The following is a 27,283-nucleotide window of genomic DNA, read 5'->3' on the forward strand; positions in this document are numbered from 1 at the left end:
TAGGACTGCTAAAACTTAACTGCAAGGTATGTTGCTTCCGGATGTTGAAGTGCTATAGGCTTTGAAGCCCAAATATGAACACCTCCATCTATTCTTATATGCTTGCTAGAAACCTTAACGTCTAGCTCGTGATTTTGTTCCGTGCTTATATATGGAGGAAAAGTTGGAGGTTTTTAAGTACCATATTATAGGTAAATACCTCACATCTTCAATCCTCACAGTTTGCATAATTAAATTGAAATCTAATGGAAATCTTGGAAACATAGTTTTATAAAGTCCTGTATATATATACTTCTGATCTTCGCAAGGTCGAGTCATATTCGGCAGTTCAATTTTGGTATTGATACCCACTACATAAAAACATTCATCAACATACTCTGATTAACTATATAGTGATAGAATTAAATCTAATTATATATGCTACTTTTTTATGAATTCCATCCATCCATCCTCATTATGTTGTCATCTAAACCATTTGACCAATAATATTACCAAACCCATATAGGACACAACACGAGCAATTTTTCTTAGATATTTCGTGACCATTATACTTGAATCACAGCAAAACCAACGCCTAGTCAAAATCACAGACACAACAGAACAAATAATATGTCAGGAAAAAACCTTGAACTCTTTTTTTTTTTGAGGAAATTGAACTTGCTGTTACTTAATAATTGTTCAAAAGAGAGCAGGATCAATTAAATTCAATGCATCAGTTAATGCCACATATATAGAATAATCCGAATTTAGGGAGTTTGAGTTCGTCGGTCATACTCTTGGTAGTAAAATACAGTTGTTTAAAATGGCATACCATATTATATTACAAAACTCGGATAAGCATATATAATCCTTTTTGTTTATAAAAGATAGAATTGCAGATTATTCCTCAAGGATGAGGGCTGACATCAATAATATTCTTCAGTCAAAACTTTAATGCTAGGAAATTTCTCATGTAGATCAAGATGAATAAGAAATCATGTCATAAACTTATTTGATGGCCACAGCTACAAGGTACTTCAAAAGGTACAAGGTAGTTTTAAAATAAAGCTCTAATAAACAGTTCAAAAGGTATAGAAATTATTTACCAACAGCAAGAAAAATAATCATTGTCTCGGTAAATCGTGAGAAACTAAGATAAAACTAACTCATTTAAGTTAAACTCTGATGAGAACCACATTTCTAAATAAACGGTACAATTTTCCAAGAATCAAATAGTTTAAGAATCACTACATCTTTTGAGAAGTATATCCCAAAACTTTCCTCAAACTCATCTAAACATAAAATTGATGAAATGCTCAATTCTCAATGAATTCCTTCATGTTCTTCAACCATACTAGGTACTCCTTCTCATCCTTGTTCATCATGTACGAATGCAAGAAACCAAATAGGGAGCCCTTGACACCTCTCTCTTCAAGATACTTGTGCAAGGCCTTCTGCAAATTCTCATCTAAATCCCTGCAACCAACGATTAGACATGAGAACAGAGAGTTTTCATTTGCCATACCTCAGTACACTTTTCCTTTTCTTTTTTTTTTATTACAGAGTACACTTTTCCTTTGCTACATTAGTGAGGACTTTTGATACAAATATTTATGAATATTCAAGGAACAACAATTATCCTGACTTTGCTTATCCGAAGGTTCTGCCTCCATTGTTTCATGACCCAAAATGAATACAATATACTTCTAAAAATGTCTGGCAAATATTGCCTATAATTCATAATTTGGTGTCCATAATACACAACATGCCCTTAAATTTTATGAAATTCCTCCTTTTAACCATTTATCCTCGCTGGTTGTTTATTTTCAATATTTCTCCAATATTCTTCCAATTGTTGCCTAACCAGGGTCACCAGTTGGATTGTCCAGTGGTAAGATACCCATAGTTCAGGGCCCTTCCTGTTCTTATCAGCCTGTAAAAGCAATTCTTATTATCCCAAGGATCTGCACAATTTCCAAAACCCCCTTTCTTCCAGAACATAAATGATCCCTTGAAATCAAGTTTCAAGAGATAGTTTCTGAATCAAGTTTCAGTACCAAACAGCATCTACCCGGAAACCTTGCCTACTTGCTGTTGATTAATAGTGTGCAAATTCACAATGAATTCCTATTAATACACCCCAATAGCTAAATAGTTCAAAAGAGAATGGATAAAAGAACTTACGAAAACTGAGGCCCTTGATAAGCACCCTGATCATCAAGAGCATCACGTTTCTTCATGACCATGCTTTCTATTTCAAGCTCATCACCATTAAGGTTGCAGCAAAATTCCAAGAACGGACCCTCTCCTTTTTCAATAGATACAACCAGAGAGATGGTTGGCTGGAAAGAGCTGTCACTGTTCTCATCCTCACTCCCATCTTCATCATTCTCATTAAAATCTCCATCTGCATCTAAATTCATGAAAACGGTGACTTGGATGTTCTCACCTGCAAATTCTCGTTTAAGGACGATTGTCTGGTCCCCAGGATTATCAATGATCTCAAAGGGAAACCCATCTGGCAAATCAAATTCCTGCAAAGAGAAACTGAATGGATTACTTTGACATCTTTAATTTTACTCTCAATGCATATGATGGGCAATTCCAGGACCCAGCAACTAGTGAATTTGTCCGGGTCCTTTACTAAAACCAAAGATCCTCACATAAGTTGAAAAGCTAAGCTGTGTATGGTATCATCGATTAGGTTCTAATATACAGTGAAGCAGAAGTTTACAAAAGAACTATACAACATTTAGAAATGTTAACATTACTCGCCAACATACTGTAAGGCACTCACATAATATAGTTTAACTTCATGACTGGATGCAGAAAATTTGTTCCATTTCAAACAATGTACGATCCTAGTGCATGCACACATTCAATATATTGTGAAAACTCTAGCAAATTGCATCATAAGCTCACCTCAACATGGTGACGATGCATGTATAAATGTGCATAAACTGACAAAAGGCTTTATTAACAAATTACCCACAAAAAGCTTTATTAATCTGAACAAATTAATTGCACACAAAATTTCGTTAAAAAAGTTTTGATGTGTTTCTTCATAACTGAGACAGTATAAGGATGATTCCTTTGTGCATTTTTTAATTTGCAATATGTAATTCTTATTTCCTTATTTAGTCTCAAACAGAAGATGACCATAAAATAAAAATGAAGACTGTAACAACAGAGGACAATGACAATCAAGTTGAACACTAAAGAGACGAGGAGTTGGGGACACTGAGGCCAATAAATAATTAGTGAAAGATCCAACAGAACTTTAGGATTATAGAAATAAAAGGCACAGTGGTAAGCAAGAAAGATCATGGAATGCCCCTAATAAGCAAGGAGCCGGATTTGTAAGGAAGGGTGATAAGGAAAGTTAGGATAAACAAACTACAATCACCTATGTAACTAAAAATGATATAAATAAACCATTAAAAAAATCAGAGTATACCGAAAAGGAAAAAACCTCTAAAAATTAAGAATAATTCCAAACAAAATAACAACCCAACTTGGAGTTGTTGGCGACTACTGAGTGACACTTTGAACTTAACTGTTTGTCTTAAACTGATACATATCAATTAGTTGACTACCTTCGTTTCTTCAAATCAAGAACTCTGTCCCAGTGTTATCATGAATGAACAAAAGATATGGAATTTAATGCCTCCAATATTTGGAAGAACCTGACCTTGAATTACCTACAGGTATGCAAATATTGCTCTCCATTATTCACTAGTTAAAAATTAAATAATGAAGACCAATCACATGGAAATGATATCTTAGCTTAGTTTTGGATCCTTAGATCCTATGCCTCTCAATACTCATTAAACGCCCAACTTTTTGGCCACTCTCCATTTGTCGGACTGACCATATGATGCCATAAGAAACTTAAAAATAGTTGCATCTGCTCTCGACAGACTCTTTAATTATCATAAGCATCAGTGTCAACATATAATCAAGGAAATATTCACTTCTTTGCATGAAAAATATAGAAGTTCCTTATTCTATAATAACCAATGTCGAATGCCTAGCATCAGTATGGAGCCCTTCAATATCCTATTTTCAATTGAAATTGAAACTTCCAAAATGTCAGACAACTCCCAAAGTCAGGATCCCAACTATAGGTCCAACCAATCACAACCTACAACATCTTGATTCCAATCAACATATTTTCAGATGAAGGTCGAATATACAATGAGTTTTCAGAACTTTAAATCTTACATTGGCACAACACAAATAACTCTCCCTAAACTTCATCGGCATGTCAGCATCGAGTTTGCAATTTTCGCACTATATAGAACCATCCAGCTATTATCATCCTATATTGTGATTCTGATGTGCAAGTAACGGCTCCAGCTGCTCCATGGCAATCTACCAAGGTTGCTATTTTGACCATCTAGACATGGCATGCCAGTGAAATTATTGAATCAAGTATACGAAACATTGACAGCCTGATAAACATTTTGGCAAGCCCTTGCTTTTCTGCCACACATATGGCCGTCATAGTGGACACAACAATGCAAGCATCATGATCTCATTCGCCTAGATGTTGTCATTCCACCAGATCAACGCAGGACAAGACAAGGGCAGAGAATTCCATTGTATACCCCAATATCATAACACCCCAATATCATAACCCGCAATGCTACAAATAGTAAATTTTGTACCGGAACAAGGAACACAATTAAACCTTCCTTGTGTCGATAGGAAAGAAAACAAGAGTCGGAAACAACAGATTTTATGCTCCATGACAACAAAATTTGAACTTGACACTCATTTAACAGCAAAATAAGAATTTGATACGAAAATGACAATGGCTTCCCCCAAATCAACAAGTCAGGAGAAAAGAAAAATATGTCCACAATTCTTTTTTTAAAAAAAAAAAAGGAATTCTGGCATGACTCATAGTTTTTAGCTATCAAAAACATATGAAAAAAAAAAAAGGAAATCTCTTCGATGAATCGATTAGGGTGGTAAGATATTGGAGGCATTACCTGTTCGTGAGGATCCGATTGCACGACGCAATCGATCTCGGAATCGAGAACTCGTTTGAGATTCGCATCCGCCGACACCTTGGAGGAGGCGAACCGAAAGGAGAGGAGGGAAGGGAGTTGCCTGAAGCTTTGGGGAATCGCACCCCGGATCAGAGGGGAGGAGGAGGGAGAGAAGGGGAGAGAGGAGTAGAAGCGCGGCTGGCGATGGCGGCAGAAGAGAGAGGAGGTTCGAGAGAGACGGAGGGTGCGGCGAAGGAAAGAGGAGGCGATGGAGGACGCCATCTTTCTTCTTCTCTGGGGGGATTGGGGCGTCGAAAGCGACGAGCTTCCGCTCTTCGAAGTAGGGTTTAAGGCTACGAACCGGGGGGCAAAGCAAGGGTTTCAGGCTTTTAAAGCTGGGTTAAGGCTTCCTTGAGGCGCCAGGATTATCTCCAATTAGCCGAGCCAGAAAACTATTTTGCCACGTTTCCTCTGGCCTCCTCTTAACGAGGAAACTATAAGTTAAATCGGGAGATAAGTCCTCAAATACTCCATCGATCTTGTAACTTAAAAACAAATAATTATAAAAATATAAAAAGAGACCGCCCATCTTTTTTTTATTTTATATTTTTTTAAAATTATAGTATTTTTCTAGTAGAAAGAATTTCATTTTAATTCAACTTTTGATTTTTTTTTTTAATATAGACGCCGAAAAAAAACATGACAAAATAGAAACCACCCCATATAATATGCACTGGTTCCTCCTCCATATAATTTTTATTTAGCCTAATGAAATTTTATGATTACGCCCATTATCATGTATATAAATGTTGAAATTTTACATACAAACCATCAAAAATATTTTTTAAAATATTTCAAATATAGTTAAAATATTTACAAAGTTTTAGAAAATTTTGAAAGTTTCTTAAAGTTTGAACAAACTGTCTGAATTCTTTGATGAGGTGATGAAATTAAGCTTAGTAAAATTGGCTCTAGTCGGATGTTTTGGAACTTCAGCCATAGACTTGGGTAGACTTATGGAACAAAATAGGTGTCATCCATCAATAAATTTTTTAAAAAAAAAAAGTTTAATGGATGGCTGAGATGAAATTTATTAGGATTTTTGAACTACGTAGCTAAAAGTATGTCTTGTTGGACAAAAAAGAAAGGTTGATGTTCATCTCCCCCCCGACTAAACTGTTAGGCAGAGATTTGTCAATGGTTTGCTACCATTATAGCAATTTCAAAAGAGCATTGTTGTTGTATTATATGTGTATATAATAGATATGTAAATGATGCATATTATTTAGATATTATTTATTATATTGATTCTTGTATAGTATTGCACTGGTTTAAATATTTGATCGAAGATTTAATGATTATAGAAATAATGATAATTTAGTTAAATTGAATATCCACACTCTTGATTTTGATTTAAAAGTGAGTGAAATAAAAATTATATTACTTATAAATCTTTAACCTACATGCCAAATGAGTATAGAAACTATTAGTTCCATTGTATCTTAGAATACATAATAGGGCATATTAATTAATGATCCTATCAGTGATATTGATTTAAATATTTAAAAATATGAATAAATTCGAATTTATTAATGAATTTAATAAGTTTTGATGATCAAATCTTATAAATATAGCAACATGCTATTAAGACTATTCATTCTTGCATCCATTTAATACTTAGGTTAAAGAGAACTAGAATATATGATTTCTCATTTTTATGCATTTTTTAGGTAAATCATGTTCTATAGTGACCGTTGATTTAAATGGTCCAACATTGACTTCAAATTGTCATTTTTTTATAATAAATAAATATTTAGTGCATATCCATCTCTTTATGTAACTAAATCTTCCAAATTGATAAAAAAATATCTCCAAAGATTAAAGTTCAATATCTTTAGTTTCAAGAAAAGTACATCAAGAAAAGTACATCGACAAATCGAGTGGAACTACACCAAATAGCACAAACTTATATGGCAGGATTGAATTTAGAATCAAACCCAATCATCGAACCCAAACCAAGCAAGATCTATTTGATCTTTTCGACCGTGCACTTTTTACAGAGGCTATTAGAGATACAAGTGGTGGCTCTTATTTGTTCGAGTTACATCAATATTTCTTTAATTTAGAGCACCGCCCAACCTAAAAACTGATGCTTAACCATGAAAATGGCATTCAAATAATGTTATTATTTCGTCATCATAGGTTAAGCCATAAAACATATTCATCAATCTGACCTAGCCATGGAACCCAACAAAATGTTGTGACTAATGGGCCGGCTGACCATCAAATGTGAGCAAACTAAAACACAACGATCAATGATTTGGCAACCGAACCGTCCATGAACTTTGGCACCATAGACTGCAGATTAGAAGGAACTTGACAAGGTGAGCCAAATTACTCGGACGGCGAGTTCTTCCATTTTCGATCCTTACAGAGGTTTCCAGGCAAGCTTCCTCCAAAAAAAATACCCAACCTGTACAGTCGCTGAAACTAAATTTCTCAAAGTTCTTCAGCAACCTCATGCAGCTATTTAACACCAAAGATTCACAATTACAGTAATCCCTTCTCCTCTATACACTGCTGTTTTCTTCCAGCATATAAGCATGTTCCACATAGTCTTCAACATTTCAGAAGTAGCTAAAACCATCATTATTTGATCCAGGAAAGGATTGTCATAAAACAGAATGTTTGTGTCATTATTCAACTTCAAAGTACAGCAATGGACTCATGGTAGTAACTACCATCAACAAAAAAATGATGCCAACCAAAAATGGACACAAAAACAGAAAGCTAATCATGCAAAAATTTCTTACCTCCCCATCAAACACTCAACAATTTGGAAAAGACAGATTGGAGGATAATGATGATGATGATGATGATGATGACAAATGGAACCCAGACATTACTAATGGTCCACTACCAAGGATGGTTAGTTGTGCAATTCAGAAGGGTGGCTGGCCACTAGATGAGGGAGAAGCCATGACAGCCAACACGTCCGTCACAGAAGCCATAGCACTCAGGGCTGCTTTCAGAACATCCTGCGAACACCCAGGCTTCACAATGCTTTTCACCTGTAAAAGCAAAATACAGGAGTGCAAGAGTTAGATCTATATTTGCAGCAAGGAACACAGTAGAATTGCTGTTATAATGACAGCCATGCAAAGGACAAAGGCAGTAACTTATAAACCAACACTCTAGCACATAAACAAGGTTTGCAATTAGTCATTTTACTTAGAGGCAGATCCAGAGCAGGTTTTAGGGTACTGAAAGTTGCTAGGGATAAGCCCCGTATCGGCAATCAGGCTTTGTGATCACATCACAAAGGGGAGATCCACTACGAGAACCCGAATGGCTTATTATTTAACCAAGTGATAGAAGGAGAGGTATATATTGCAGCAGAAAATTAAGACCAATGAAACATGGGGGCGGAAATCATAGAAGACTCTATTAGGGTAAGCAGTGAGGCAAAATTGGGTGTAACAGAAGCAAAAGGATAAATTTGAGAAGCTGGAGTCTGTAGAAAGTTCGAACATAATATATCGAACAAGGTAGCCCACATTTATTACAGGGGTAACGTAGTTGGTGGTGGCAAGAGGTAGGACTGCAGTTCAAGAGTATCTCCAGGGATGGTTCCTCAGCTTAGGTGGAAAAAACAATTTTACTATAGTTTAAAATGGGAGAACAAGAACATATAATCATATCATAGAACGATGAAATATGAGAACCTTATCCAGATACTCTTGAAGCAACTTTATCTGGCCCATGTAGTCTTGATCTTCAACACACAATGTAATGGCCTTGGCATCAGCACCAGGTCCATCAAACTGAAGAGGTCCAGTGTTGCTGTATACATCATCCATCAAAAGGCTGGAAGCATTTTGTCTCAACAACCTGGAGTCCAGAATTAAACATTAAAACAAGAAGTGAAACCCACAAGCATATTCACAAATGGTAAGTTAGATACTAGGCCACTTCAATCATATGATTCTCATCCAAGCATATTTAGAAGAATCAACCAACTATACATAAACTGAGCTTATCTTTAATATTAGACAACCCAATGATTTTTCCAAGGATTATTCATGATTGACCACAAAAAATGGGCTGGATACACTTGTCATTGCTGGATGTAAGAAAATATAAAATATATAAATAAATCTACCTCATCCTATAAACTTAAGCTTTTGGGACAAGTGGTGATTTTAATATGGTATCAGAGCAAAGGTTCTGAGTTCGAACCCTATCTCCGCACTTTTTAACCCCATTATTAAAAATTTCACATGTTGGGCTCACCCATTAAAGAGAAGTTCGGCCCACATGTGAGAGAGAGTGTAAGAAAATCTAATATATATAAATAAATCTACCTCATCCTATTAGCTTAAGCTTTTGGGACAAGTGGTGATTTTAACACTAGAAGAGGAAAAAATGCTTGCAACTAAAGGAATATCAGATTAAAAGGAAAGTAATTTAAGGCTTGAAGAAACTGCAATTCATTTTCTCAAAAAAAAAACAACCATGGTTCCACCAGCAAAGCAGGTATGTCTTGCCATGCTAAGAGAACTGCTTGGAGAGGTAACTGATTTTGAACAGAAAATAGGAGAGAGCAACTGCCATATCAGTAAAATGCCGTAACAATAACATACTCGTATGCTTTTCCTTTCAAGTCTATAGTGGCAGGATGCAAAGCAGGTTTTCCAATAAGGGAGGCTGCAGGGCCATGCGACCATCTCTTCACACTCATCATTGCCTAGAAATAATCAAAAAAATTGTTACATGTTTATTTTGATGATGCTGTTGGGTCCAAGTGTTCAAACAGGATTATATATACACTAGTTAATTGGAAAATAAAGAGGATGGAGATTCACCGTGATTGGAGCAGCGCCGCATCGCCATTTATTCATGGGATTTTTCAGATTTGTAATAGTAGCCATGTAACCATTTAAACCAGCTGCCAATGTATGATAGGAAACATGCCCAAGAACCTAAGCAGATAGAGTTTCATAAATAAACTCATTGCACATAGCAAAACTAACAAACCAAAAGAAGGAAGCTAGTCCTTGTAGGAACTCACATAGGCGTAGTCACAGTCAAATTTAGATGGTAAGGATCCCCGAGCTTGGTAACCAAAAAAGTGGCAGATGGCATTGAATTTCTTTCCTTTATATGTACCTTCTTTCTGTGAAGATGGTAAACAAAAAACATATAATGCAAAATAGAGCAATTTGAAGCTAGGGGTGATCCAGCAAGGACTGATATAGAATACAAGACATAGGGAAAGAGCAAACAGCTATCAGTCCATTAAGCAATATTGTGATAGTCCATCAACAAGCATCAAATAAAGAAACTTAAGCAGCATTATGAAGTTATGATGTATGATTAACAATGTGAATCTATGATGCACTACCACTCCAAGAAATACATGAGAAATGAAGATTGTCTTATTGTTAATCTAAGTTGAAGATGTGATCTTCCATGTCATCATCACATAAACTGTAATTTAAACTCACCAGCTTCTTGTTCATTTCTGTCTCAACCAACTGAGCTAGAAGTTTCTCTGTCTCAATCTAAACGTAAAGGAATTAAGGAAAATTCAGAACATGATGATCATAATAATACTGTTCTAAAGAATTCTACTTTTTGAACTGTTGCACCAGATTTTACCTGGGATAACTGTGCAGAGTCATCAGATTCCGGATGGAGAAGCAGCTGCATAATAGATACAAAATGCTACAATTTTAGTACACCTCAAGCAACTCAAGCAGCACCTTATGGATATGAATTTATCGAATATGTTTATAGCTGCAGTAAAGATAGCAAAAATAACCTGATTCCTTATAAATGGTGGCAAAAATTCAAACAGTGCAGCTGCCCATGGTGAAAGTTGAGAAGGAATATTCTCGGCAGACACCCCCTGAAGATGGAGACCATGGATTTCCTAAACCAGGCATAACAGATTAGTAAATGGGCAAAACTACAGTAAATTAAGGGGGAAAAGAAGATGGATATAAGTATATAGCCGTTTGCTTCGAAAAAACATCGCAGAAATCATCAAGTCACATTTTCTTTCTTTTTTTTGGGTGTGTGGGTGGGTGGGTGGGTGGGGGGGGGGTGTGGAAGGGGGAGGGGTAATAGTACCTGAATCAGAGCATACAGTTCTGGTACGCTTTCTACAAGCCCCTCAGGTATAAGAATTACACCATGATACTTGTCTGCATGAGAAATAAAAAGCCAAAAGTACATTAGAAGTTGACAAAATAAACATCAAAAGAGAGACCAAACCAACAACCTCGAACCTTTCTCTGCTCTGGCTTGCACTGCATCACAGATCTGTTTTGTAATGTCAAAAATAGTGAGTTTTGATGCAGCAACCTCCTCACCTAGGATGACCTGAGAAAGAGATAAAGTTAATATAAATCAGTCGATGAAGAAGGTATTATAATTAAATAAATGAACAAATAACATGGGTGAAAAAGAAAAGCAATGTGAAAGCAAATGGGAAGTCTAACCATATTTGATTGTGACTGGAGAGCACATTCCAAGGCCACATGAGATGCCTTCCGGCCCATAAGCCGAATAAAATAATAATACTGCAAAAGAAAATACAAAACATTAGTTCACTGGAACATTGTGGGAGATGAAGTTTGAGCAAGAAAAAAATTAACAAGAAACTGCTTGTTTAGCATGCAAAAAAGACATCTGGTGACAAAAGCTATGATTGACTGAAACAAGACTGAATATTGGAATACGGTTGGCTGCATAAACACTGAAAACATGTAGCTTCAACATTTGTGTTGTAGCCCAAGGGAACCATTATAAAAAAATAATCCTTGGCCAGCACTACTGGAGAATGATAAACTCATTTGGTCTAAACAAGTTGTTGAAGCAAGTTTGATAGATAAAGCCTTGCAAATTTATCTATCCACATGAAATGAACCATGCATTACCTTTTCAGCCGAGAGGGCATCTGTGCAGACATTACCGATGAGCTGTGAATTAACCTGCAAATAGAATGCACACAAAAAAGCCTCACAGTGACATTGCACAGCTTCAAAAGAAAATTGTTAAGTATGTACCAAAAAAAGAAGATTGTTAATTTAATCTGACATGAATGATAAAGTGTTACAAGAATCATAGATCTGACAAGATGGGTACTATGTCCAAAAGTAATGGGGAATGAATTAGACAAATGAGAATGAGAAAATAAAATCAGAAACCAAGATTTCATTGACAACAAAATGTGATCATAATTACCTTAACACACCTATACAATTACAGCATTTCATTTTCAAACATACCTTGCAAATTGTATCAAATCCAACATTTGTCTCCACAAACTGATTCTTAAGATCCCCATTCAAAGTTACAGGAACACCCACTACCTGTCATACATTTTCAAACTTAATGAACTTATCCAGTTTAACCAAAGGTAAAAGTGAAGCATCAAAACCAGCATTTCCTGGCAGGAAAATGCCTGATTCTCTGTAGAGCTATTATCTAAAATCAAAACATTATATCACAAAAATTCAAATGCATGCAGAAAAATGGTTAAAGTTAACTTGTTCTCTGGAATAGAAATGCCAAAACCACATGTCAAGTACCTTTGTGGGACATTTTGACTCGGCAAAAGTTTCTGCAAGATGAGCAGCATCCATATTGGAAGTAACCCCTTAAGAAACACAAGGAAAAAGATATTAAGTCACGCACAAGTCTGATAACACATATTAGTAAGTATATTATGGGACACACCTCCAAGGATGACAAGACCATCCAACTTCAGTGCCTGGCATGCAGCCATCGCAGCATTGACCTGCTCAGTTGTCCTGATTTGATCTTTTGTCCGGCCAAGCAAATCATAACCACCTTTAAAAGCACAAGACATGCACAGAAATTAGGAAGATAATTTGAGTTAATACAAAAATAAGTAAAAGCAATGAGGACAATCAAATAACAAACCTTGGTTCTTATATGTGGAGAGGATATCATCAGTAATTTCCAAAGTTTTCTGTGCAAATAAACCTTCAGTGCCACCTATAACAGAAACAAGAGGTATCAGCAATGAAAATAAAATGCTTTCATCAAAAAAAAGAATTACTAGAATCATCTCTAGCAACAAAGCAATCCAGACAAAAATTCTGCAGGTTGTAGAAATATATGGAAATCATTCTTTACAAAAGGGGGAAAAGATATACATAAATAGAATCCATGTCCAGATAATAACGTAATCACATCAAGAATTATTGATCAAATACAGCTATCCAATGTAATATAGGGAAAAAAAAAGTCCCAAGTTCTATGCGAACAAAATGTCCCAAGTCATATATGTAACTAAGTTAGGTATATTCATAAAAAAAAGAGATAAGAAGGATTTTAGAGCACAGGAAACGAATTCTTATGTAGTAAACGTACTGACAACAAGGAATTTTATTGCAATGGTACAGTAACAAGTGGAGAGAGCCACAACATGGAAGAGACATGAGTCACTATATTAAAATGACTTTATTAAGAATAATGTGAAATTGTCTTATGTAAGTCCACCTGAACAAGAAAAACCTTTTGACATGGTTTTATCGATCCAAAATGAAACTAGTTAAATATCAGGAGATATTGATAGCTGATGAGGGAGCAAGATTGGTAGAGAGGAGCAAGATATGCAGCAAGCAGTTATAGAGAGACTAATGAGTTGGTAGGAACAATAGCTCTGCTTCAGTTAGCCGCTTTGAGGTACTGATGACTTTTCTTTCTTATTTGGAAACAGAACCACTTAATGGAAGTTGCAGTCACTCTTGTCAATCAACTAGGTGATGGTCTGAACTCCAGATTTTTTCATCTTAATCAAGCATACTCTTACCAATGAAACATCAAAAATTTATTGCTTGCGGATTAGATACCAAAAGGATGTTTGACTAGGGAAGAGTGGGTTTCTCAAGTGTTTCTCGACTTGTTAGCTATGTCAATCTTTGTAGAAGAGGAAGTGACAAAGTGCAGCATATGATTGCAACTTGCAAGAGAAACTTAAATGATGTGGAATCAAGGTTAATGCCATCCTTTATATTGCAAGAATGCCATCCTTTCTTGACATCTTTTCCCATGTTATGACTATCATTTTCATCTGTTAGTTTTTAAACCCAACGCTACTCATTGGACACAGTATAGGTACTAGGAAGAGATCTGTTTTAGATGCATGCAGCAGAAGAGCTCTTCAACGATCACAACAAATTGAGAAACAAATCAGGGCAGCTAGTGGTATCTGCTTCCACACTGTTACTTAAAAGTTATAACATATAAATGTTTGTGCCATCAGAATCAAAAGATGAATAGCACTACATCCTCTTTTCCAATATAATGATTAATCAGAAAGCAAGGTTCAACCCATAACCAGAAAGGGACACACATTTTCAAGTGATGGGACCATACACCAGTCAACAACATGTTAGATAAGGTTGGTCAAACATCCAACAACTGATTTCTAACTCTCCAATCAAAACCATCATGCCTTATTTCAAGGACGAACAATGCAAAAGATACCTAGTATAAAATAAAAAGACATTGACAGTACATGTGATGGTACCCAATGTGATTTTAGAGAAAGAGCTTGTCTAAAGTGATTTCAAAAAAGATATAAGATAGACTATGAAAGGAAAGAGAGGAAAAGTAATCCCAGCCAATGGAAGCAAGGAAATGAACTGATAATCAAGATTTTCTCCTGCAAGGTTGAACTGGAAAAAAATGCAAAGAAAACAATAAGGAATGCGGTTAGGATGTGATTATCTTGATATATTTTCTTTGCGTTACTTTTTCTCATGTTTGCTGTTGATTAGGCTCTCTTCAGTATGCAAAAAGATAAAAGAAAATAAAAGTATTTCACTGGAATGAAAAGAAAAAAATTCTCTTCTTCAGTTGAACCTAGAAAACCTAGAAAAGAAAAACTATATTTCTTTGTTACTTTAAAGTTTCTAAAAAAAATAAAACTTTGGTGCTTTTCTTTGTCTCTCCCTGATAATTTTTTTTTTTAGACAATGGAAACGAAGATTCCCCTCCATGTTTCTTTCCTGCCACTTTCTTAGGCCTTAGCAACCAAAGCCTAGAAGTGCAAATAACAACAACAAGAAGAAAACATCAGTGATCTAAAGGCTATCTCAATTGTGCTAATTCTAAAAAATGAACAAAAAACAAAAAATTGCTATTCATAAATCTGTCTATAAATATGCATTATACAAAATAATGCTTACCAACAAATCCAAGCAACGTACTATTGTGGTTGTGAGATTTGATAGCATCGTAAAGTCCCCAAATGACATTATGTCCTCCTGGTGATTGTCTTCCAGAAAATACGACACCCACCCTGCAATAAGGTATTTGTAAAATATGAATGTTAAGTGCCGCTGGGAATAAGCTAATGCGTCATGAGCCTGAGACATTTCCCAAAGGACCAATCTTCCAATTATGCTGTGTGTACAAGAAAATAAAATGTATAATATAAGGAAATAACCTACCAACTACTAAAATGCTTCAAGGAAAAAGATTGATATTCACTGATGGTATCAGATCAATAGAATAAACTATCAAGGGAGATATTCTGTCCAATCTTTAGAACAGTCAATAGAAAACAGAGCTTCTCATCAAAAAAATTGAAGACAGAACTCAACTTTAGCAATACCTGTATATACATGAGTTTATGACTGGAAATGTAGTGATACTTTAGGAATAGAAAGTGCAAACAATTTTCCTCCATTTATACCACACCTCAGAGAATCATTAAAGTAAGCAATCTACAAGCATCAATGCCAATAATGATGAACCATTCCAAAAGGAAAGAATCATAAATGTATTCTCTGCTCATTGGCCAATATGCATGAGAAGTTCTTAGCCACACAAACTGGATCACCATGTCTAAAAGTGCATCCAGCATGTATGCTGCAGATACGAGTGGAAAGCAAGGCTAATTATGTTTTTGAGATGGCTTTAGTAAGATGATTCATATGATTACTTACAGGTCTGCAATATCATATAATTTGTTTCTATGAAAAAATTTGTGGAAATGCATGCTAAGTAACAACGTCTTCAGAAAAAAGACACCAGAGAGTGAAAGTGCAACCCAGGCGAGACATTCTAGCACTTGACTGCTGCTATTGCCATGATAAATTAGTCATTTTCCCCTTCCAAGAGGAGACAAAGCCATATGATGAGGCAGGGTGCTGCATTTACTGAACATAAAACTCTTATCTAGGAAACCAAATATCAGGAATACACTCAAACAACTCCATGTTGCCAGAATCACCAGTTCAAAATCTATTAGAAAACGAAAAAAATAAGCCACATATGAGTATAGACCTTATAGCTGAATGCTCTGTTATGATCTGTGCATGAGGAACTTTGGCCTTTGCCCTCAGAAAATGAGCCAAAGGTTGCCCATATGTGCGGGGAAAGTATTGACTGATCACATGCGCACCAGCTGGATCTGCAGATGTTGTTGCATCACCAAACTCCACCCTCACTGTGGTGTCCTGTTTTAGGTGAGGAGATAAAAACAAATAAAAAGGAAGAAAAAATAGAGGCAGACTTCTCAGAGATCAGATGAAGCAAAGGGATCGATTTTACTGTCATTGAGACAGCATCATACAAGATGCAATAAACTAAATAAATTAAAAATCGTTGGTAAATAATGAAAATATTGATCTATCAGAGCTACGACACAACAGTAGTTTTATTTACAACTTGATACAGTAATCTACGACTTTGACATACCAACAAAACTTTACGAGTAAATACAGCTTCCATGTTAATGAGATTGGCGACACATGGGTGGTATATATTGGCTTGGAACCCATCCCATATTCCTCCAAGACTAAGAGCTTGCTCACGCATAGAGCCATGAGCACAACCCAATCATAATTTAATCAACACGTCCATGCAAGCGAAGTTAAAAAGATGGTGGAGGGTGAAAAAGACAAAACGACCAAGCATATCGTCTACGTAGGCAAGATTTGCCTCCTACAGTCTAAAAAGAGTCAAACCTTCGCCAAAATTAGAACTTGGTCGCCAGAATTTACATCGAAGTCGTGTGATAAAGGAAAAAACAATGCACAGAACTGAACACACGCACAAAAAAAAAAGGTCAAAGGAAAACAACAGTACTCGAAAGGGACACGTTCTCCCGGCTGATGAGACGGGCAACGCACCGATCTAACAATAACTTGGCGTCGTGCAACTAAATGACCGCAACTACAAAACGAAACGAGTAATCGACGACAACATAAAGCTTTAAAGATTGAAGTCCACTCCTTGACATCAAATCAGGTCTCCACCTCGAAAAATGCCAAAACAAAACAGATTATATCATCAAAACGCCAAGAAAAACAAGAAAACGTCATAAAGATCCGATCTTTCCAAGCGACAATGCCTGCATACCACACCGATGCATTCCGAAACCGCGAGAAAAAAGCACACGATCTACAGTCCGATCGCCAGCGTTAGAATAATTTAGAAAGGAGGAGAAGAAGGAAAAGATCTCAGATGGGAGCGAAGAAGGACAATGGAGGCGAGAAAACAAAACCCTAGAGGCGAGAGAAGGGACCTGAAGGCAAGGAGGGAGCCCCGGCTGGTAGAGAGCCCTTTGCTTCTGCAGACCGGAGAGCTCTCGGGGGACGCCGTAAGCCGAATCCATCGTCTTCTCTCTCTTCGCTTCTCCCCTTCGTCTGTCTGTCGTTTCCGCTCCTTGGGAAGAGCGGTATTTATACCGGCGGCGTTACAATCTCGCCCTCACCTCGCACAAAACCCCAAAAATTCTTTTTAGACGTTCACAAATAAGCACTGAGGGGTATATGGACTCCGGATTGGGTTACGATTCGGTAATCCGTATATTATCTTCTATGCGGATAAGCATCGTCCGTCCACGTCGAACAGATGAACCCACTGATTCAGTTGCGAGCGGACGATCGAGTGGTTGCACAGGAAATTTATGGGGGTTTCCGTAATTTTGTTTTTTTCCTCGCTCGGATATACTGCTCTAAAAAATCTGTGGCATCCAGGGTCTGGTGGCCTGCCGGGGCCAGGGGGACAGGATCTTGAATTTGGACAATTAGGTCCAAATTCAAGATCCAAAATGGAATTTGGTTTAATGGGTTGGCTCAGGTGATATGCTAGATTTGAATATTTTGGACTAAGTTTTGCTGGATTTGGTGAAATCAATTGCGGTACAAGTCCAAATCCATGGAATGGTTGTAGTGTACTCATCTTGGATGGAGATTGGGTGTCAGGCTAGATTTTGATTGTTTTTTTTTTTTTTGTAGGTTTTGATTAAATGATATCTTATTTGATGCATCTCTATGGAAAAACACCTTTTAGTTAGAAGGAGTACATGATTCCTCTTGCATGTAAAAAGCATGACCTAGACTTACCCTTGTTAAATATTTTAAATGGATTGGCATGGCTAGACATTAACCAAGCTCAATAAATCAACTAATGTGATGATATGCTACTCATGATTATTTTTTTTTGAATTTTGTTGCAGCAATAGGGCACTAATCGCCTACATTTATAATAGGCACAAATTTATTTTCAATCCAAGGCAAAATTTGCCATGTCTCTCAGTCAAGCTCGGCACAGTGAGACTTGAATATACTTGTATTACATACAGTATTGTGTATATATATAGGATCATTGGATTAAAGTTTTAATTATTATTTTTTAAATTTTCTTTAGAATCCATTAAATATGAATTCAGATCTAAACTAAGTTTTGAACTGAGAATGATATTATCAAGTTTGAATGAAGCTCTATTCAAGTTCTAATTAATTTCAACTTAAATTAGGATTATCGAGCGGATCAAGTTTGAAATAGTGACAAGGAAATCAATATTGAAGTCACAATTCAAGCACAAAATTAATTTCAAACCAAGCCTGATCATATCCAAGCTCGATGAAGCTCGGCTCAGTTATACATGCACCCATGAAATATACATTTATTTTCTATTAGCCATACGTCATTTGCTGAGCACCAACTCTATATATACTTGCTACACCGGACTTTGGCATATGATGCCGGACTCCCCATACATATCAATCCTAAGCAAGGGCCCACAAAATTGTGTTGCAAGCCCAAGTTTTATCGATGCAATTAGTCTAGAAATGTAATCTTTAAAATGTATAAGCTTGAGCCAAATAACACCACAAACTATAGAGGATAAAAGAAAAATGACCATGCACAGTATGGACAAAGGGAGGGTTTTCTTTTGCTAGTAGATTGGATATATTGAGCGTATATACTCTTCATGTGGAGATGGAGCTCATATATATTTGCTTGAAAATGTTATGAATATCTAAAAACGATAATAGTGCAATCATCATACATCAGCATTCTCTCAAAGTCTTCAAATACTTCCATCTTTGACACATTACTGTCAAATGGACATATGCAACACATGTTTGACGGAAATAAACAATTATAAATAAAAGAACAAAAAAAAAACTGAATTTACAAAACTAAGTTTAAAATGAAGTAGTAAACACAGAACAAAAATTAAAAAAATATTAGTTAGAAAATAATATCCAAAAATGAGAATTCCGAATATAGTTAGCAACAAATTTACAAAAGAACAAAACAAAACAGAAATATGTAAAAATAAATCAAACAAGATCCAGAGTATGAAAATGAAAAGCATGACCAAAAAAAATCAATATATTAACTAATAAAAAGTAAAAAATTAGTGAAATATCGAAACAACACTGCCCATCAAAAGGTAAGGGAAACTTGTAAGGATTCAGTTGGTGCTTTGAGTCATACAACGTTATGGTCACCGCCCCATCCCCCACCAACCAAAAAATAAAATAAAAAATAAAAATAAAATAAAATAAAAAAGCCAATGACCATAATAGAAAAGTCTTCGTGGCATGCCTTATATATATGTGGTAGCAATTATTTATTTTCAAAATAGGTGATTCTTTAACAAATTGTTCCAAACAAATATAGTAAGTTTGAATCTCAATCAAAAAACGAAGTTGCAGGCTAAATCACAACCCTGCAGTAACGGCATCAAAAAACCAGGTTTCCACTCATATCTATGAGATAAATCGATGAATCCAGCAATATCCTTTGCCATCTAGGACTCGCTTGGTTTGTGAGAAAGAAAGGGAGAAAGTGCGGTCAACGAAAAAAATGCCTCTTATTTGATTAGAGTTTTCAAAATATGGAGATGGAAAAGTGACATTTTTATGGAAATAAAATTTTCGTGTTTCATGAGAAAGAAAAATGTATGAAGGGCATAGAAAAGCTACTTTCCTACCGATGAAAATTTGGGTCCCTTTTGTCAGACCAAGTGGATTGGGCTCAATCCACTTGATTGGCCCAACCCTTTTTGGCCCAAAAAAAAAAAAATTCGACATGTGCCGCCTATGTGTGTGGAGGGAAGAGACTTCCGATTGGAGTCTTCTTCCTCTCCGATAAGGTCGAACGGAATCAGACTTCCAGTTGTGACCGAGCTCTATTTAGAGCTCCTGCTCGTATTCTCTTTGCCTCACCGAAGGAACGACCTCAATCGGAGCTCATCCTCCGAGTAATTTCTCAGCCTTTCTCTCCGAACGCCGGCCATTATCAACGATGTTGCCGCGGCCAAACACCGTCGAAAGTCAAATAAGAACCTAGCAATCTTTGGTTAACTCGTCTCTCCCTCATCCATGACCTTTGCCAAACGTCGGATTTTTCACGGAAAAGGGTGATGCCCTATTTCCTCTATTTGATCAACTGACCCTATTTTCTTCTGATTTCGGTTGCCTCCGTCGCCGGTGCTTGCAATCGGAGGATTACCTTGATCCCTTATGGTGGCGGGAAGCTATGGCCAAAACTCTGACCACATGGACACATTGGTTTCATAGTTTAAGTAGTAGGAACCTCTTTTTTTGTTGGTTTTGGCGCTGCCGGTCGCCAGTTGTCGCTGGCCGCCTGTTGGCCGACCATGGGTCCCTAACCTCGGGCATCACCTACAGCCATCCTCTTCTTTCTTCTTCCTTAGTTAGAGAGGAAAGCTTTCTTTGTTTTTCTTTTCTCTCTCTTTCCAATGCTTTCTCTCACTTTTCTCTCTCTTCCCCGTGCTTTCTCTCTCTTATTTCTCTCTGTACAAAGTTTCTCTCCTGACTCATGGGCCAGACGTGTTGATTGATTTAGGTTGACCTGTGCTATTAACAACCAAACCCAGACCCTTGATTGAACCTGGACTGAGATTCTCTCTCTTATCTATTCTCTCTCTACAAGTTTCTCTATTTATATGGATTTTCTCTCTCTAGAGTTGTTTGGACCTCACAAGTACAACTCTCAATAATTTTGGATCGACCTGGGTGAAGAGTCATGATCCAGAATCGTCGGATGGCATGTCAGCCCCCACCCTGGTCCTAGTCAACATTGCCAGATTTAATCACCCTGATCTTTGTTGAACTATTTGTGTCCTAGTTCGAACATGATTCGATAAAATCACCTTGATTGGACCGACCAGGATATTGGACACTCCTACTTGGTCAGCCCTGTAAAGGTATTGGAATTTAAGGTTTTTATTTTTAAAATAATTATAATGAAATTTTAATAAAAAATATAATTTTTGGATATTAGACTTTGAGAAAAAAATTTGGGATTAATTGAATATGTTAGTTGGATTGTGTTTGCAAGATAAGTAATGTAACTCTTTTTCTAGATCTATTGGCAAATTATAAATATTTTCTTAATCGAATTATTTTTGATTTATGAAGTTGATGCATAGTATTTTATTATTATATATTCCTCTTTCTAGAATATTGTATGATTCTTAATTGACCATATTGATTTTAATATGGATTATGTTCGATTGATTTCGATGTCGTATGAATTTATGTATCTTATAATTTCGAACATTGAATATGAGAAACGAGTTTTTGCTTTGAAATGAATTTGGACTTGTAGCTAAATTATGTATTAATACCCTGATAATGGGGGTTATTCGCTAGTATATCGACATCAGGCCAATGGAGGTTATATGTTGGCATATCGGTACCGTACTAGTGGGAGTTATTTGCTGGTATATCGACACCCTGTCAATAGGGGTTATTCGCCGGCACATTGACATCATGCTAGTGGAAGTTATTTGCTAGCATATCGACACCCTGCTAGTAGATGTTATACTTTAGCATATCGATACCTTGTTAGTAGAGGTTATACGTTGGCATTTTGATGAGCTCATATTCTGGCCTAGCTATAGGGTATAAATATAGTCATAGCTCATGGCTGTCAAAATAAACTTGATGAATTGAAAGATAATTGATTTATGAAACAAGATTCAAAATTTGAAGTGACTGGATAGCGTATCGATTTGGCTTGAAATCAATGTATTTTGCATGCCTAATTTTAGTATATTCTTATTATTATAATGCTTGATTTGTCTAATTAAAGTGTTCATTGTCTAGGCTGTCAAGCTCATTATACGATTTCTTTTTTTTTTACAAATTCAGAGACTAGAAGAACTATGACACAAGTTATATTAGTAAGAGTTTATTTAAATTGTGTTACCTTAGACTAATGTTAGATTTGTGAGACATTGTAAATTAAATTAATTAATGAAATAAGGATTGTATATTATTAGTTAAATTATTTTCGCTGTCTGATTTTAATTTCATGATAAGATGCCTCACATGCTTTTCTATGAGTGTGCGGTGGTTGCCGTGACCCCCGGCTCGCGCTCTTGAGTTGGAAGCATAGCACTTTTTTTCCCCAAAAGTACTCTTAAGCCATCAAAATCCATAGATAAGATTTTTCTTTTTATTAAATGTGTAATAGGTATTTCATGCCACCCTAGAATATGCTAATCAACCAAACATGCCAAACTATTTTTTCATGCATCATATTTTTTGAAATCATCTTCATAGAAAAAATATTTTAGTGTAAGTTTAGTGGTTGGGATATTGCCCAAAGAAATGTGAAAACTGGAAATTTAGAAAAAAAATTAAAAATTAAAATTTTAGTTTTCTAATAGAGATAAAAATATTTGACTCAAATTTTTGAAGTTAAAATTCTTGGTTACATCGTTTATTGACCATCTTTGTTAGAGAAGACTTGTTTTAGTTTATTTCCTAATCTCCCACCAATATTCCGCTCATCTAGAACCTTCTTGCGGGCGCGGTCTGTTTTCTTTGTAGGCGGCCCGTTTGGTCCGCAGCCCTCCTCTCCAAATCAGCCTCCACCACGGTGAAGGGTTTATCTAGGGTTTTTGGTCGCGTTCCTCTTCTCCCATTCTAAAACCCTAGGTTTTCCAGCGAAGATCTCTCGTTCTCTCTCTCTCTCTCTCTCTCTCCAATGGCGATTGGATCCGTGCTAATCTCGAGGCTGGCCAGGTCGAAGACCTTGGCCTCCGGCATCTCCTCCACTCTGCTTCAGGTCCGCGGCTCTGCTACTTTTTCTCTTTCTTTCATCTATATTCAGTTATTAGTTTTGATCTTATTTCGATTCTTTTGGACCAATTTTGACGTCTATCTAAAGTATCCTGATGGAAAGTTGCAGTTTTTATTCGTTAGATCTATCTAAACTGTAAAGATCGATTAAAACATATGTATTTCTTTTTCTTCTAATATCTCTGAATTTATGAAGTCGTAATCATCTTTCAACTGGAGGTATTTATGCTAGATCAAAAGTTTTTTTTTTTTTTGCAACTGCTCTTTTATATCTGCCAGTATGAATGATATATAAGATTATTCGTTCGGACGAAGCAGGATTTATTTTATTATGAACCTTTTTCGAATGGATGCTATGTCTTTAGGGAAAGAAACAGAAAAGTTGAGTCATTTGTAATATTTAGATATGGGAACTTGTGATAAGACCAATTTCATGTACGAACATTTGTTACTTATGTCAAAATTTTCTTATGTTTTGATAAGAGGGTCGAGGAAGAAAGATTGCTAAGAAAAATTGTGGAAACGGCCTACTGAGTGGATTTTTTTATTCATATATTGCTACTCTTCACATAAGGATCTTGAGCACTAACTTACAAACATGATGGCTCTTTGCCTGCCATGGCTGAGAGCCTGAGAGGTTGCTTAATTCATTATTTGGTATGCTTTATCAGTTTGTCTTTCTTGGACGATACAATTTTTTTTGTTGTTTTGGGGTTAGGTTCTCTTATCTGGCACAGATAGGAGGCGATTTACAGATGGTTGATAGAAGAATTAGTTCTTTTTTTAAGAAATATTTAAGTTATTAGTTGTTTCTAGGAGAACATACGGCCAAACATAATTTGGACAACTGATTTCTGATGTTATTTTTGGATCATAGGGAAGATAATCTTTCCTTTTCTCTCTGTTTTGTAACTCAATTGTTAGTGGCTTTGGAAGTCTGCCCTTTATAAAATCTCATTTATTTTTTTTCACTTACGTTTGCTTCACTTGGTATGTGAATCCAGGCTTCTGGTCTTCTGAAGGCTTCACATGGCATGTCTCCTTTATCTCAAAGATGCACAGCTACAGCAAGGGCATTCAGGTTCAAATATGCTATTCATTTTTCTGCCGACCTTCCAGCTTTCCTTTCCCCTCCTATGTTGTTGGTAGCTGATTTATCTTCTCTGATTGGTTTCTGTAGCTCTAATCCTGCTGGTACTGATGTTGTTGGGATTGACTTGGGTACTACGAACTCTTGTGTTGCAGTTATGGAGGGCAAGGTGTTTTTTCTGTTTACCCACTTGCCTTTTAATTTTTGCAGCTATGTTGAGTTTCATAAAGTTTCTATATTATAGGATCAAAGTCTGTTTATTTAAATGACTTGATGCTTCTAATACATATAAATCTTGAATTGTTTGGTGCAGAACCCGAAAGTAATTGAGAATGCTGAAGGTGCAAGGACAACACCTTCTGTTGTAGCCTTTAATCAGAAGGGTGAACTTCTTGTCGGTACCCCAGCAAAGCGGCAAGCTGTGACAAATCCAACAAATACCTTATTTGGCACCAAGCGCTTGATTGGAAGAAGATTTGATGACCCTCAGACACAAAAGGAACTGAAAATGGTACCATACAAGATTGTCAAGGCACCAAATGGAGATGCTTGGGTGGAGTTGAATGGACAGCAATACTCGCCAAGCCAAATTGGGGCATTTGTCCTCACCAAGATGAAGGAGACTGCAGAGGGTTATCTCAGCAAAACTGTTTCCAAAGCCGTCATCACAGTTCCTGCATACTTTAATGATGCCCAGCGTCAGGCCACAAAGGATGCTGGGAGAATTGCTGGACTGGAGGTACTGAGGATTATCAATGAGCCTACGGCTGCGGCTCTTTCATATGGAATGAACAACAAGGAGGGATTAATTGCTGTATTTGATTTGGGTGGTGGGACTTTTGATGTCTCAATCCTTGAAATTTCTAATGGAGTTTTTGAGGTATGATGTTGTTTTGGTTCTGTATGCATGCATCTCTGCTGTGTTAAATTTTTGTTTTTTCCATTTGTATAATGTGATTATCTACTTTCAGGTCAAGGCTACCAATGGAGATACCTTCCTTGGTGGTGAAGACTTTGATGGCGCGTTGCTGGACTACCTGGTCAGTGAATTCAAGAAAACTGAAAACATTGATCTAACCAAAGACCGGTTGGCATTGCAGAGGCTTAGAGAGGCTGCTGAAAAGGCAAAGTTGGAACTTTCATCCACCGCGCAAACAGAGATAAATCTTCCTTTTATTACTGCTGATGCTTCGGGTGCTAAGCACTTAAACATTACACTGACCCGATCTAAGTTTGAAACTTTGGTTAGCCATCTGATCGAGAGAACACGCATTCCATGCAAGAACTGTCTAAGAGATGCTGGAATCATAGCAAAAGAAGTTGATGAAGTCCTATTGGTTGGGGGAATGACAAGGGTTCCAAAAGTCCAGGAAATTGTTTCCGAGATCTTTGGGAAGACTCCGAGCAAGGGTGTGAACCCTGATGAGGCAGTTGCCATGGGGGCTAGCATACAGGGTGGCATTTTACGGGGTGATGTTAAAGAGCTTCTCTTGCTTGATGTCACCCCCCTCTCCCTTGGTATCGAGACTCTTGGAGGGGTCTTTACCAGGCTCATCAACCGGAACACAACCATTCCAACCAAGAAGAGCCAGGTCTTCTCCACTGCTGCCGACAACCAGACTCAGGTTGGGATCAAGGTATTGCAGGGTGAGAGGGAGATGGCTGCAGATAACAAGCTTCTTGGGGAATTCGAGCTCACGGGCGTTCCTCCTGCTCCGAGAGGCATGCCTCAGATAGAGGTGACCTTTGATATCGATGCTAATGGAATTGTGAAGGTCTCAGCAAAGGATAAAGCAACAAGCAAAGAGCAGGAAATTACCATCAGATCCTCGGGTGGGCTATCGGAGGAAGAGATAGAGAAGATGGTGAAGGAGGCAGAGCTCCATGCACAGAGGGATCAGGAGAGAAAGGCCTTGATCGACATTAGGAACACTGCAGACACTACAATTTACGGTATCGGGAAGAGTCTGGGAGAGTTCAGAGACAAGATACCAGAAGAGGTCGCCAAAGAGATCGATTCTGCTGTTGCTGATTTGAGGGCTGCAATGGGCGAGGACAACGTCGACAAGATCAAGGAGAAGATTGACGCAGCAAACAAAGCTGTCTCGAAAATTGGGCAGCATATACACCAGGGTGGAGGATCTTCATCTTCAGGGTCAGCTGGAGGGGATCAGACTCCTGAAGCTGAGTACAAAGAAGCTAAGATGTAGAATGATGCAGCAACATTCCTCTCTATATTTCAGAATTTTGAAGTCGAGACTGCTGATTTTTTCCTGTTCTCTTTAGCTGGTTTTACTATTGAACTTCGTCTAACCTGTTTGGCAATACAGACTGATGGGTAACTCTGGAATTTGAAGTAAAGACTGGGTTCTGTTGTCTTTTGATGGACGCTGAACTTGAGTCTCCCGAGAATGTGTTTTTGTTTTTCTTGTCAACCTGGGGATTTATTCGAATGTCATGTATTTTGTCACAAATATTTAAATTTGCCTACGACCCAGACTATTAGAACACTACAAGGAACAGGCGTAAAAACTTTTTGCCTGAAGTCAGACTCTCTGGAAAAATCTAGTTAAAGTTTTTTAACTCCAATTCAAGCCCTAACCAAATTGGAAGGCCGTGGGAATTACAGAATAAATGGAATTACAGACACCCTTGAGACTTCTTGAGTGCTGGCGGCGAGAGAAATGAGATTCTGCCGGTTAAGCCACAGCTACCAGGAGAGTGAAGAAGGGAACAAAAAATTACTGTCTGCAGGCGAGCATTTCATTTCCCAAGCTCTAGTAGAAATTTATTTCCAGCTCCAACCAAGAGAC

At 37.0% G+C, this 27,283-nt stretch overlaps 3 protein-coding genes across 3 annotated transcripts; 1 reads left to right on the forward strand and 2 right to left on the reverse strand.

The window, feature by feature from the left end:
* Window positions 1-1,130: 1,130 nt before the first annotated feature.
* LOC120108200 (uncharacterized protein At2g39795, mitochondrial-like) lies at window positions 1,131-5,397 on the reverse strand. The gene is made up of 3 exons (XM_039121776.3): window positions 4,977-5,397; window positions 2,164-2,513; window positions 1,131-1,455 (listed from the first exon to the last, which is right to left on the reverse strand). Exons 1-3 carry the CDS (start codon window positions 5,256-5,258, stop codon window positions 1,296-1,298), a joined length of 792 nt encoding a protein of 263 aa, XP_038977704.3. The 5' UTR covers window positions 5,259-5,397; the 3' UTR covers window positions 1,131-1,295.
* A 2,215-nt stretch (window positions 5,398-7,612) lies between these two features.
* Window positions 7,613-17,737, reverse strand: LOC103716078 (pyrophosphate--fructose 6-phosphate 1-phosphotransferase subunit alpha-like). The gene is made up of 19 exons (XM_008803935.5): window positions 17,551-17,737; window positions 16,308-16,480; window positions 15,206-15,318; window positions 12,930-13,004; window positions 12,723-12,836; window positions 12,575-12,642; window positions 12,272-12,355; window positions 11,921-11,974; window positions 11,483-11,563; window positions 11,270-11,363; window positions 11,112-11,185; window positions 10,801-10,911; window positions 10,638-10,682; window positions 10,484-10,540; window positions 10,048-10,152; window positions 9,842-9,958; window positions 9,620-9,723; window positions 8,702-8,867; window positions 7,613-8,047 (listed from the first exon to the last, which is right to left on the reverse strand). Exons 1-19 carry the CDS (start codon window positions 17,638-17,640, stop codon window positions 7,919-7,921), a joined length of 1,854 nt encoding a protein of 617 aa, XP_008802157.2. The 5' UTR covers window positions 17,641-17,737; the 3' UTR covers window positions 7,613-7,918.
* A 5,332-nt stretch (window positions 17,738-23,069) lies between these two features.
* Window positions 23,070-26,944, forward strand: LOC103716079 (heat shock 70 kDa protein, mitochondrial-like). The gene is made up of 5 exons (XM_008803936.6): window positions 23,070-23,366; window positions 24,385-24,461; window positions 24,561-24,639; window positions 24,784-25,350; window positions 25,442-26,944. The coding sequence occupies exons 1-5, from the start codon at window positions 23,286-23,288 to the stop codon at window positions 26,678-26,680; spliced, it is 2,043 nt and encodes a 680-aa protein (XP_008802158.4). The 5' UTR covers window positions 23,070-23,285; the 3' UTR covers window positions 26,681-26,944.
* The last annotated feature ends 339 nt before the right edge of the window (window positions 26,945-27,283 follow it).

This window comes from Phoenix dactylifera, chromosome 18, assembly GCF_051530095.1.
Source record: "Phoenix dactylifera cultivar Ajwa chromosome 18, Ajwa_hap1_PhDact_Kaust_v1.1, whole genome shotgun sequence".
NCBI lineage: Eukaryota > Viridiplantae > Streptophyta > Magnoliopsida > Arecales > Arecaceae > Phoenix > Phoenix dactylifera.